The 14,236-nt window shown below is 33.9% G+C and overlaps 2 protein-coding genes across 2 annotated transcripts in view; both read right to left on the minus strand.

Moving 5' to 3' along the window:
- The window catches only part of LOC117170181 (leucine-rich repeat-containing protein 24-like), a 133,566-nt gene that overhangs the window by 80,502 nt on the left and 38,828 nt on the right, over positions 1–14,236 (minus strand). The gene's annotated exons all lie outside the window — the stretch shown is intronic.
- LOC117169794 lies at positions 2,410–2,889 on the minus strand. Its single transcript, XM_033356300.1, has 2 exons — positions 2,758–2,889; positions 2,410–2,655 (listed from the first exon to the last, which is right to left on the minus strand). Exons 1-2 carry the CDS (start codon positions 2,887–2,889, stop codon positions 2,410–2,412), a joined length of 378 nt encoding a protein of 125 aa, XP_033212191.1.

Raw genomic sequence — 14,236 nt, forward strand, 5'->3', positions numbered from 1 at the left:
AAAAAAATATATTAAAACTGTGAAAGCACAATTTAATAAATGTCTGTAAAAAATGTTTTTATAATTTTGAGTATCTTTCCCTCACAATGTATATATTTAGAAAAGCCAAGAACAGCATTTTGTATGACTTGAAGAAAAGAATGGATTCTTTATAAACGTCATTATTGGAGAATGACATTGAAACGACCGTAGGAAAAATTGAGGAGGAGAAGAAAAAGTTGGATATTCAACTGCCTATTCGTGATTTGGAAACATTCAAGACGTTTGATAATAATGTATTGTTTTCAGAAATCCTTGATCAAGTGCTTGCTTCAAGGGTCCACATCCGTGTCAGAAGGTAGGTATCCGAAATTGCCTGCCTTTTTTTATGGGAAAAGAAGTCCAACTTCAATATACTGCAACTGGACGCAAAGTAAAGGGCGTCGGGAAATACAATTTCGGTGACACATACACCTACCAATGTATGGCAGGTATGTATTCAGAAAAACGAATCCCTAAAATTTATTTTAAAATATTTTCTATATATTTCACATTTATCATAATATATTTTCAATTCGACAACTTCTCTTTATAAAAAAAACTTTTTTTTAATCTTGTAGCTTGTTTACTATTTAATTTTAAAGTTTAGTCATCTCTAAGATAAAAAGTCTTGAAATTATAAATTAATTTGTAAAAATAATTAAATTTCTAATTTCAATTTAAATTTTTGTTGCAGATGTTTTATGCCACTTGCTGCAAGTAAATTTTAAGAATGTGCTTGCGAAAACTGGAAAATGGTTGTCAGGAGCAGTGGATAGGGAAGGTGGAAAGAAAGAACGGCTCAGAATGAGCTTATGAGTTTGTCTATTTTATTTACATATATGTAAATATATGTAATAAATATATTTCCATTCAAACTTTCTGTTTATTTCTTTTAATTATAGGAAAACGCCGAGTTCGCATTAACTTGGCACTCATTTTTAGGCCAATATTTGCAGACAGTGACGAGCAAGCGAGGGAGGCCAAGTGGAGCCCTTAGATATAATTTCGTTAATGGGCCATTAATATATATTTGTTTGGGCCAATACTGGCAACTAGTGATGGGAAAGTGGAGGCTGCCAAGTGGCGGCCAAGCCTTGGCCGCCAAGTGCAGCCCTTAGATATCATTTCGGCAATGGGCCTTTAAGATATGCTGATTTCGGGCCAATACTGACAGCCATTGACGGGCATGTGAAGGCGGCCAAGTGCATCCCTTAGATATCATTTCAGCAATGGGCCGTTAAGATATGCTGGTTCCGGGCCGATACTGGCAGCCAGTAACGGGCAGGTGAAGGCGGCCAAGTGGCAGCCAAGTCTTGGCCGCCAAGTGCAGCCCTTAGATATCATTTCGGCAATCGCGCAGCACTGGCGGCCAAGTCTCGGCGACACTTTTGCCAGTACTGGGCTAAACTTGGGCCGTTTATGATTTCGCACTCGGGCAATAATATAGTGTTAGGGCTTTTAGATTTTCCGAAAATAAATTTCAATAACATTTATAGGAAAGATGAATCTTTTGGAAAATACTAATTTGTCATTAGAATTAATTATGGTGCTAGTCTAGCGCAACCAAGCACAAGTTTTAGATTTTCGAAATTTGTATTTTTGAGACTTGTGGGTCAAAACATTATTCCAAGTCCAGAAATATTGCATTTTTAATTAAAAATATTAATTTGAGTGCGATTCGTCGTTAGAGATAACTATTGCGCTAGCCTTGCACAACCCACCACAAATTTCAGATTTTACAAATTCTGAAATTGAACCTTTTTTTGAATTTTTTTAAAAAAAGTTTTGGAAAATTGTTCCAAGATTTTGACTTCATACAAATTTACCACAATGCAGTACAATTTACACATTTTCGGAAAACAAATTGGCGAGGCTGACATAAAGAAATATTAAAATTTTTTATTTTAGAGCTAAAACTTTCATTTTTTCAAAAAAAAAATTACGGCACAATAGAGCACGAATGGATATTTCAATAACATTATTTCTTAATTTCGAAAAACTTTCTTGTGTCATAATACAAATTTCTGACAAAATTTAAAAGATGTCTTTTTTCAAAGGAAAAAAATGAGTGAACATTCTTTGCAATTTAATTTTGCTTACTTTCAGACAATTATACTGAGTTCCAGAGAGTTCTGTTGAACTAAAAAGAATTCGTCTGAACTTCAGAGATTTCTGCTGATTTCAAAAACATTCTGTTGAATTAAAGATCATTCCGAAGATTCTTATTATCTTAATCATATTCTGCATTTCTTCTTCAACGTTTTGCTGAGGATTTTTCCTTGTTTCCATAAGTAACGCATCAATTATGTCTCATTTAGTTGCCCCTGGAACAAAATCTCTTCCATCTACTTCGTCAATGACCCCATTGTCAACGTCATCATTAGCGTCTTATAATAAATCGTTCAGCTCATCCTCTGAATCAAGGCATATATTGTGAAGTACACAACAAGCCACGATACTGAGCGGGGCATATTGAATGTGTTGAATGTACAAATATTTAAGTCTACCAAAACGACCTTTCAACAATCTGAAAGCTCCTTCAATCCCAACACAAGTCTTTGAGTGAATGATATTGTAATGTCTTTGCGTTGGCGTCAGGTGACCACTGTCGCGATATGGAGGCAACAAGTCGTACTGAACAGGATAAGCAGAATCTCAAAGAATATGTGTGTCTCGTGGGCAGTATATTTCTGGATCATTCGCCATCGCTTGCTGAATATCACTCATTCGCCATACTCTAGCATCGTGCACACTGCCACAAACTCCGGCGAACACATCAACGAATTTTCTATTCACATCACAAATCCCTTGCAGTAAGACAGAATGATAGTGCTTCCTAATCACGTAGCTCACATCCGTCAGCTGCATTAACGACACTGGGAAATCCAGCCTGCCCTTCAAAATCGTGTTTGACCTAAACAAAGTTTGACCCTACAGACCATCTAATATAATTTTTGTGACTGTTCATTGAGAACTTGAGCGACATTCATTGTGCACCGCCATGATGTATCTTTGGACACACCAAAACGATCAGCTACTGATCTGAAAGTACAAAAGAGAATACGAAAGTGAGGTCAATAGAATAAAATTAAATTCGGCATGATTGAAAGATAGTTTTGACATCGAATGAATATGTGAGAAACTTCAACATTTTTTTACCAACACACTTCTTGATTAGCAAGTATCCATGTTGCAATGCATAATTGCTTTTCTGGGAATATTCTCTGAGGCCCGATGTGGTGTCTGTTTAATAGCGAGCCAATATCATCCAATGTAGTTTGAAACGTTTCGCGATTTAGTCAAAAATGTGATTTAAAATCTGCAAATAGAACCAAATTTGCACGTCACACGGACAGTCTGTTATTTCTACTAAAATATATTTATGAAAAAAATTATCAGTTTAAAGAAAGAATGTTTGCTAACCCAAAAATATTAAAACAACATATTTTCGACGCTGTTAGGAAGATGCAGTTGATACAAGAAAAAGGTTTGATTGCTATAGAAGACTCAACATATTTTTTTCTCTCAAATATCGGTGTTAATTTTAAAACAGAAATTCTTAAGTAAATAGAAACTTGGTTAATCAATGGTAACAAAATTTATGTTCTTTTCATTAAATGCTGTTTGATTGAAACACAATTTCATAGAAATAACCAACGTTTTTTTGCATGACAAAGTATTTCAAACAAAGTTCTTCTGAAGGCCTAATTTTACTACTCACGTACTCAATAAATACTAGCAATAAATATTTTTTAAATACCATGCGGTACTAATTTTTTAAATAGAAGTGTAGATGGGGCAGAATACGTCAAGTATCCGCACCTGAAAGTAATTTCTTTAGTTTTGGTTAAAACCTGGCTAAATTATAGTCATAGTGGACCTATAATCACACAATAAACTATAGGCTCATTTATTTACCGATTGTCAATATACAGGGACCTGAAGTTTTCACTTTTTCACATGTTTCTTACTTTCACGCAAGTGTAACTTCTTTTAGGATGAGACCATTGGTCTTTCGTTCGACTGTTTTAGAAAGCTTTTTTCAGGTGCTTTACGATTATTATAACAATATAATTTTTTTTTTAAATATATACATTTTTTTAATCAAAGTTCAAATTCATTTTTGGAAAAAATCGTATTAAAAACAATTTCTATTTAAAAAAATTTTTCGAAATCATGTACAATAAAAAGTGGGTCTGAAATTTTTTCTTGCTCAAAATAAAATATCTACGCTCATTCCGAAGTAAATAAAAGTTGTAAGATGAAATATATAACATGATTTCAAACAGTATAAAAAAATATATTTTTTGAAGTAGATATTTTTTTAAATATCTTTTTTTTTCAAAAAATATATTTCAATTTTTATCCACCAAACCATGGGTTAATTAATTAACCAGGTGTCAATATACAGGGGCCTAAATTTTTCACGCGTATCTTCACCTTCCCATTAGTGTAACTTCTTTTAGGATGATCCGATTAGACTTTTATTATAGTGTTTAGAAAGATCTTTTCACTTACTTTAAGACTATTTTAAGGATATAATTTGTTAATTTTGTTTTCCAAATCGAAATTTATTTTTTGGAAAAACAACATATTTATACTTTTTTTCTCTTTCAAAAAATAGCTTTTTTTATACTCTTTTATATCATATAGGACAAAAAGTGGGCCGAAAATGTTTTCTTCGTCGAATTTAGATTTTTACGCTTGAGGGTACCACGTTTAACTTCCGCAGCGCTCGGGCACGAATACTGTCCGGTCGAATGTGCCCTAAAATTATAACTAACTTTTTTGAGATAATTATTTGTGCAAAAATATATAAAATACGGTATATATTTCATCTCGCACATTTTATTTTATTCGGAATAAGCGTGAAAATCTAAATTTGACCAAGAAAGTACATGATAAGTGCTTTGCAAAAGACTATAATAAAGAATTGGATTATCCTAAAGGAAGCCACACTAACGTGAATGTGAAGAAACGCGTTAAAAATTAAAAACTTCGGGCCCCCGTATATTGTCAACCGATTAATAAATAAAACTATGGTTTGGTGAATTAATGTAGGGCAAAGAAATATCTTTGTGTAGGGCCACTAGGATAATATATTTCAGACAAGTTTCAGCTCAATCCAAAAAAGAAAAATAATTTTAGGTCGAAACCCGGTAATAAGCGTTGAATTCAGAAAAAAATAAGAATCTGTATTCCTATGAATACGCGATTTTCCTCGGTCTAAAAAGCCGCTACAGAATAGAAATAAATTAGTTTCTGAGATATTCTAGTCTTACAATGACATTTTAGACAGATTGAAAAAATCGCGTATTCAAAATAATAGAATAATCTTCACTTTTACGCAGAAATCTGAAAATATTAATTTTTCTCCATTCAGTGCTTATTACTGGGAATACTTTACGTATTCTGCCCCATATACTAGAATAAAATATTATTTATGTGCAAAGCGGTACTCCTTTAGTACATATAATTTGTGAAATTATCTGATTGAATTTTGAGGTTAGAGTTGAAGTCCGACAGCCTTAATGGATTAAAAAAAATCAATATTCGTTTATCGAGTGATTTCTTAGCAAATATCTTTCCTTCTGCTTAGGTTTACAATACTTTATACTTACACTGCAAATTATTTAAGGGCTTTTTAGCAATGCCCTAATATCAAATTAAAACTAAACTTAAACTTATATGCAAAAAAAAAAAACAAATTCAAAAATTTACACATATTTAACTAAAGTCATTAGTAAAAACTAGATACTTAAAGATTATATTTACCTGGTAATGAATACAAAGATATAACCTCTTCAAAACCATTTCTCACTCTCTCATGATTTTCTCTTTCCTCATCTACCAAAATTCCAGCTACATCTAAATCCTAATTTCCAAAAAGAAAATTTGCGGCAGTCAAAAAGATAACCGGATCTAAAATATTATTGTTCATATTCGCGCCCATTTCCCCTTCTTTTTAACACGCTCAGAATTTTTACGCAAACCATAAGACGGAACGCGATATTACAGAACATTACGAACAAAATCGGTATTGAATGCCACAATTTAACAGCAAATCACGGAAAAACGCAACCATTCTGCAATGTTTTTCATGGAAATTGCAGCACTATTCATAACACCTTGAACTTGCACCAATTCTAACCAATAAGATCATCCACATTCACCATCTTACAGTTTCCTGATTGAAAAAGTTTGAGCACCGCCGAGAACTCAGAGCGCACTCTGAGCGAAATGTCGAAAACAACCAATGCCACACTTTATTCAGATCCGAAAAAACCACCCGTATCTATCCTCGTTCCAGATCCCACCGACCAAACGATGTGTAGAATATGTGGCTAAAGCAATTTTTTCATAATCGAAGTCTTTTGAAGGGGACAGCACGTAGCGTTCGGTCACGTTCTACCGCGGAGTAATAATACAGATACCGATCTAGCTGCACAAAGCGCCTCAAGTTTTGACTGCGGTATCTGCACCTTTATTGCCAAGCTCATGCGTGTGGAATCAAGCCTAATATTCAGTCGGGCATGCACACTGTGACTTTCTATCTCTTTTTCTCTCACGTGTTAAAAGCGTTTTTCTCAAAACTGTATTTTTCTAAATAGTATCCATGATATTTAAAAATCTATACTACGGATTTCATCCACATTTTTTTCACGCATTCAGCATACACTTAGCTACTGTCCAGAATAGGATTATTCTGATCTATCAAGTCGTTATTTTTTTTACCAGGTTGGAATAGAAGCAACAAACACAAAAAGGGGGAGGGTCGGTAAGGCCGGTTTTTGGCCTAATTTATTTTTGGACCAAAAAATCTTAAAAAATCATGGTAGTATCTTATAAGTATCCCGAGTCGATTGCACGCTAAAGAGACTACCCTCCACCCCCCAGCCACCCCCACCCTCCTACAAATATAGAAACACCACTACCCACCAACTGTATTTTCGAGAGATTTGGCACTCTTAAACATGTATTCTGAGGGTAGCTCGGGTTTACTATGGTTTTTGGGGTCGCCGAATACAAATCTGGCGTCCTTTGACTTTTATCGCGTCAGGTTCAAGGTCATTGGAAGGTCAAATCAAGAGAAAACGGTAAAAAATCCAAAAAAATACGTTATAGGTTTTTGGAGTCGCTAATTACGAATCTGGCATCCGTTGAACTCTATCGCTTCAGGTTCAAGATCATTTAAAGGTCATTTGAAGGTCAAATCGAGAAAAAACGGTAAAAAAATTAAAAAAAAATATGTTATAGGTTTTTGGGGTCGCTGATTATGAACCTGGTGTCCGCTCACCTTTATCGCGTCAGGTTCAAGGTCATTAGAAAGTCAAATCGATAAAAAACGCTGAAAAAATAAAAAATATATGTTATAGGTTTTCGCGGTCGTTGATTACGAATCTGCCATCCATTGACCTCTGTTGCATCAGGATCACGGTTTTCTCTCGATTTGACCTTCCCATGACCTTGAACCTGACGCGATAAAGGTCAACGGACACCAGGTTCGTAATCAGCGACCCCAAAAACCTGAAACATATTTTTTAAAAATTTTTTTACCGTTTTTTCTCGATTTGACCTTCAAATGACCTTAAAATGAACTTGAACCTGAAGCGATAGAGTTCAACGGATGCCAGATTCGTAATTAGCGACTCCAAAAACCTATAACGTATTTTTTTGGATTTTTTTACCGTTTTCTCTCGATTTGACCTTCCAATGACCTTGAACCTGACGCGATAAAAGTCAAAGGACGCCAGATTACATGTTTAAGAGTGTCAAATCTCCCGAAAATACAGTTGGTGGGTAGTGGTGTTTCCTATATTTGTAGGGGGGTGGGGTTGGCTGGGGGGTGGAGGGTAGTCCGTTTAGCGTGCAATCGACTCGGGATACTTATAAGATACTACCATGATTTTTTCAGATTTTTTGGTCCAAAAATAAATTAGGCCAAAAACCGGCCTTACCGACCCTCCCCCTTTGGAACGAAATTTTCAAATATACACTGCCCTACAAAAGTTTGGACTCAGTTGGAAAAATCGTTTTTTTGTTGTTGTATTTATCGCTTTAATTATACCAGAGCTAAAAGAATATCTCTTTAAAAGGTTGATTATTTTCGAAATTCTGTTTAAAATAAGCCCAGGGTGAAGCCAATCTGTCTAGTTTTAAAGTAGATATTGCAAACATAGTGTAAATTTCAATGTTTTCTTAAATTTTCAATAACTTCCGAAATAATCAACGTTTTTCAATGTACTTGGGGTCATTTTGAAGCTTTTTTCACCGTATCACAACAGCTTATAAGTATAAATCATAAAAAATTTCTTTTCGAATTACAAGAACTTGAATTTGTAACGAAAAAGTTGGAAAAATTCAAATATTATTTTTAGTAACAAAAATATTTTTGTAAAATATATGAAACATATAATCATGAATTTTCTATGTAATTTTCCGAAAATATATATTAGTTTAACTTTTATTCTGATTCACACTCGTAAGTTGTTGTGATAGGTAAAAAAAAGCTTCAAAATGAGCCCAAGAACATCGAAAAACGTTGACTATTTCGGAAGTTATTGAAAATTTAAGAAAACATTGAAACTTATACTATTTTTGCAATATCTACTTAAAAACTAGACGAATTGGCTTCATCCTGAGCTTATTTTAAACAGAATTTCAAAAATAATCAACCTTTTAAAGATACTTTTTTTGAGCTTAGGTGTAATTAAAGCGATTAATACAAAAAAAAAGATTTTTCTAAGTGAGTCCAAATTTTTGCAGGGCAGTGTATATATTACAAAAAAGTATACACAGCAGATTTCAAAGATGTCGAAACATTTCAAAGATTTGAAACGATTTCAGAAGATATTAAAATATTTTAGGAGATTCCTAAATACATATTTTACATAGATTTCAAATAATTTGATTATTTCAATGAAACCGTGCGATATCACAAACATTTCATAAATATTTTTAAAGATTTCACAAAGTCTGGAAAAAAATTAAGGATTTTAAATATTTAGCGATGGCGTCCATACTGAATTTGACACATTTTATATAAACCTCCTAAAGATTTTAAACATTTCATAAAAACACTTGGAAAAATTCCCTGTTCCGTCAAAAGGATGTTTTTTTCACACAGATGAAAGTTCCTCCTAAACTTAAGGTTAAAAGTATTTCAATTTGTCCCAAAAACAATCTTTTTGTCGGAAACATTAATCTTTTGCGAAAAACTTCACGTAATCTTGCAGCTAAATAATCCCATTTGTGTAAAAAAGATTCTAACGTGTCTTCAAACAAAACAGGTAAGAGGGCGATGGTTTTGTTTCAAGACAACCTTTCTCTGAGGAAATTTTAAAACCAGTCACAAGCGCGATGCTCTACATTTGGATGGAAAATTATTAGAATAAATTTAAATGATAAAAATCATAATTTTTAATATGCAGTATAATGTACCGGTGCGGAAATTGCTTTATTTTGCTTTATTTAAAAAAAGTTCCGTATCCGGTCCGACTCAGGATGCCTAATTAATAAATTTATGAAATGGCCATGATCAGTACCATTTAAGGCCCAAATAGCCTCCCCTAATTATTAAGTAAGGCAGTCTGAATTATATCGTACTTACGGTAACTGTGCGTCTCTGTTGAAGATCAGGTGTCCTGAAGGAGGTCCCAAGTTAAGGCACCGGACGCGCACCTTTGTTATAACTTATGTAATGCCTATCAAGTATAAACGCGTTCAAATTTAATACGTTTTACAAAAAATAGGTCGCGAAAAAATAAAAAAAGATCTGAGTGGAATTCGATCGAAAAAACGATGGTTTTGAAAAAACGTTTTAAACCCTTAATTATTATAAAGATGTTAAATTTTTGAAAATAAAAGAATAAAACTTATTATTACAATATTATCGTAGATTTACCATCGGTGCCGGTAGTTTACTTTTAATGTTATGATTAGTAAAAAAAACATTAATATACCGAATAATAATGTGTATAATTATTTTTCGTAAATACAAATTTAAATTTGCGCGGCTTCACGTGACGCGCCATCTGGCACCACGTGGGAATTCGCGGGTATTTTGTACGGTCTTTTGTTTTCTCGCCGGTAAATCTGTGAATTTCAACAGTGTCGAGACTTTCATATTTTTTTATTTATAGCCTATATAATAAGTGTAATTAGAAATTGAAAGTAAGAATAGCATATATTTTACATTTTACATTAATGAATCTGTGTTGGAAAGAATACATTTCCATAAAACGACCTCTTTTGTAGTAGCTTTTCGAATGCTTGATTTTTAGGATAGGTTAAATATTGATTATTATATTTATCTTTTTTTTCAAGAATGTTTCTGTAAAATTGAGTCTTTTCTATCAAGAAGTATTTCATTTATTGGTTATAAGTATTAGCAAACCAACATGCTCGCGATTTTTTTTCTTTCTTACAAGTTCGACCAAGTCATTCAAAAGCCAATTAGGTTTGCAACAAGAATGTATGCGAGCAGGAAAAGGGCGGTTATTCTGCCTAGTTCAGATAAAATATATTTGATTATTTAATTCACCTACTAAATTTTTATTGGCCTTTCCTACTGCAGCACAAAATTTATTATATTCTAATTAAAGAATAATAATTTCAGAAATTTGATAGAAAATATATGCGGCCCGAAGAAGGGACATACTTATTTTTAAGGTACAGGAAAGCTTACGTGATACAGACCATCGAAGGTTGACTACACACAGCCCATCTTATTCTAAGTGAAGTGCCCTGAATTATATTGCTACACGGGCACTGATCGTTAAAGGGCTGAAAAAATTATCAGTATAAATCTGTGTCGGTGTTTCTGATGGAACACCGATGTTTTTTAACTTAAAATAATCGAATGGCTCTAACTGTTTCGGTTTTGTTTTAATTGTATTTAAATTTAAAAAATATCTTAAGAACCTTTCTATCGCTAAGAAAAATGTAAAAGTAACATTAATGACAATTTTAAATTGTTGCCGAGTTTCGACATTTATGTACAATTACATTAATTTATTAATAATTTCAAGTATTAAAGTAAATTATAATTGTAACATTATTATCTTCTTGCAGTCAGAGTAGTATAAGAAACCTAAATAGAAATCAGGGATTTTGCCATCTCAATTTTCCAACTGCCCTGAGCATTGTGCGAAGTTTGATTTTTGTATAAAAAATTTCAGAATCCTTAGTTGAAAATTGCACTATATTAGACGACGAGATTTATAAGCAGTCTTCGAACAATACCCAAGGCAGTTTGGAAATTCAGATGGCACAACCCCTGAGTTTAATTTAGGTTTATTTCTTTAGATTTTAGATTTGAACAATCTTAACTTAAATGGCACGATCTTGAAGATCTTCAAACGAGCTCATATGAGCCATAAACAAAAAATTTTGCGCCATATTGATAACTGAGTTATCAACGATCAAAATGGGAAGGTGGCTGGCGTAATTTTTCTAAACTAATCAAATTTTTTCAAATTCATCATGCCTATCTTTCATAACTTCAAATGCGCTCAAATGCGCCATAAATCTTTTTCAAAGTTTTAAAATTTACCCAAGATATGGAGGTAACAAAATTTTACGAAGTAATGTCTAACAAAAAAAAAGTTTGCAATCCGCATTGATGAAGTGACTTTCCTATCGGGTTTCGAATGCGCTCATATGCGCCACTTTCAAAATTGGCAAAAAACCATAATGAACCGCCTCATTCCCATTCGTTACTGATCTACTATTCAATGATATTTCCAAATGACATAAACTATACTATACAATATTATGAAAAGCTTTTCGTATAGAATTTTGAATGGGCTCATATGCGCCACTTTCGAAATTAACAGAAAACTATAATGACTCCCTCATTACGACTTGTTACGATCCACTATCTAACCCGTGTAGAAATGTCCCCGGTTGGCCCTACTACAACAAGGTTTCAGGTCGGATCCCGGCCAGGCTACCTCTGGCTGGGTTTCATGGACAGGAACCGGTCGCCAGCCGGTCAAGCTACATATTTCTCGAATCACTAAGTCGGGAGCCGGCTGGTTACTGTCCGGGCCAACCCTGCTTATATCTCATGGTCGGGAGCCGACAGAGGACTGGCCAGGATAATTTTGTTGTCAAAATTACACATTTTTTAAGAGGTGTGATGTTATCAAAGACGTCATTATGGATGGTAGATGAATTATTATTTAAAAAGTATAATTTAAAGATTTATTAGAGCAGTGAAACAGAAATAAGCTGTTTTAAATTCTTAAAAAAAAAATCATTACATTTTTCTGAATGTTTTCACTTATTAAATAAAACTGTTATCAAGTTTGGTATGTGCATCAGCAGAAATGTTACAATTTTTACTATTTTCACACAATGTTTAGTATGTACACTTTCAAATTTACCGCCATGTGTATCCCTTTCTGCGTCTGGCGACTGCGTAGTCACACACCAATTTTCAGTTTCGCACTTCGAACCGTAATTAAAATCAACCTTGTTTCAGTAATCAGTCTGGAAATACAACTTGGATCGCGGATAATTATTAGTTTTAATTGAATTATACTCTTGTAAATACATTTTTTCTGTGTACCTTCCTAACCTAAAATCACCACGTGGTTTCCGACGTGAAACAATTGCTACAAGTTTCTATTATGAGTGATGAAAATTCTACTCCAATTTCCTTGCCAGAACTGGGAAACTTGATTTGACCTTTAAAGTTCACCGTATTCTTTACGATGGGCCTTAAAAGTCAAAACAAGTTACAAATTTCTCGCCTAAAGCAACATTTTTAACCGCATTGTGGCCGGATTACCCGACCGTATCCCGGCCGGTATTCAAGCCGGGATCCGACCAGTTTACCGTGACGTTTTTAGCTGGATCCCGGCCGGATTCCCCGACCAGCGCCCAGCTTTAAGCGGGGCTATCCGGACGGTACCCGGCCTGATCCCTGATTACATTCCTACACGGGAATGACATCTCGAAAGAAATAATAAAAATATTTGAAATCCCATACGAAAAGCCCCTCATAAAATTGTATAGTGCAATTTAGGTTATTTGGAGATATCTACGGGTGATTTATCGGTAACAATTGGTAATGAGGGGGTTGATTATGGTTTTTTGGTAATTTTGAAAGTGGTGCATATGAGAGCATTTGAAATCCTATCCGAAGAAACCATTATAAATTTTTGTATTGCAATTTAGGTTATTTGGAGATAGCTTTGAATAGTAGATCGTAACAAGTTATAATGAGGGGGTTAATTAAAGTTTTTCGTTAATTTCGGAAGTAGCACATATGAGCGCATTCGAAATTCTATACGAAAAGCTCTTCATAAAATTGTATTGTGCAATTTAGGTTCTTTGTAAATAACATTGGATAATGGATCGGTAACAAGTGGCAATGAGGGGGTTGATTACGGATTTTTGTTCATTTTAATTGTGGCCCATATGAGCGCATTTGAAACCCCCTAGGAAACTTCCTTTGTCAATGCCGATTGCAAACTTTTTATTTTGATGGTCATCACTTTGTACAATTATGTTACCTCTATATCTTCGGTAATTTTCAAAATTTCAAAAACAAAAATTTATGGCGCATATAAGCGCATTTGAAAACCAATGAATTCATGTCCACAACTTTATATTGCACATCACTGCTAAGGATTTAACAATTGCGTTACACTGGCCCTGCTTCAAATATTATATCTTTTTTAATTAGCTAGCGCAACATTTTTTTGCTGTGGCGCATTTGAGCGCATTTGGAGCGGAATTCAGTGTGCAATAGAATACTGGAAAATTAAGATTGCGGTAGCTGTTGTAACTGACCTCTCAGGCATCAATAAAAAGATTGAACACGAGTAAGAATATAATTGCTGTCGTCCGAAGAAGCACTTTTTATCAAATATAAAATTAAGAATGAAAACTTTTAGTTTTTCTAAAGAATTTCGATCAATTTGCCGGGCTTGATATGATGAGTGTTTCGGGCACACTTTGTCTATAGGCCGAGATTCAAATTAAAGATTCCAAAATCAAAAAGCATGCAATCGAAAATGAACTCATTTTCGAGCTAAATCTAAAGTTTTGGAAGCTCACATTATAAACTATTATAAATTAACTTTAATGTTTATTTAAACTACGTATTTACCAGGTGTATACATATGAAACCGGTATTGCCATCTAGCGGCCAGTAGGCACACTTGTAGGCACTGTCGGAACTTACCATTTGTGCTAATTGGCG

This window comes from Belonocnema kinseyi, chromosome 3 (assembly GCF_010883055.1).
Source record: "Belonocnema kinseyi isolate 2016_QV_RU_SX_M_011 chromosome 3, B_treatae_v1, whole genome shotgun sequence".
Taxonomy (NCBI): Eukaryota; Metazoa; Arthropoda; class Insecta; order Hymenoptera; family Cynipidae; genus Belonocnema; species Belonocnema kinseyi.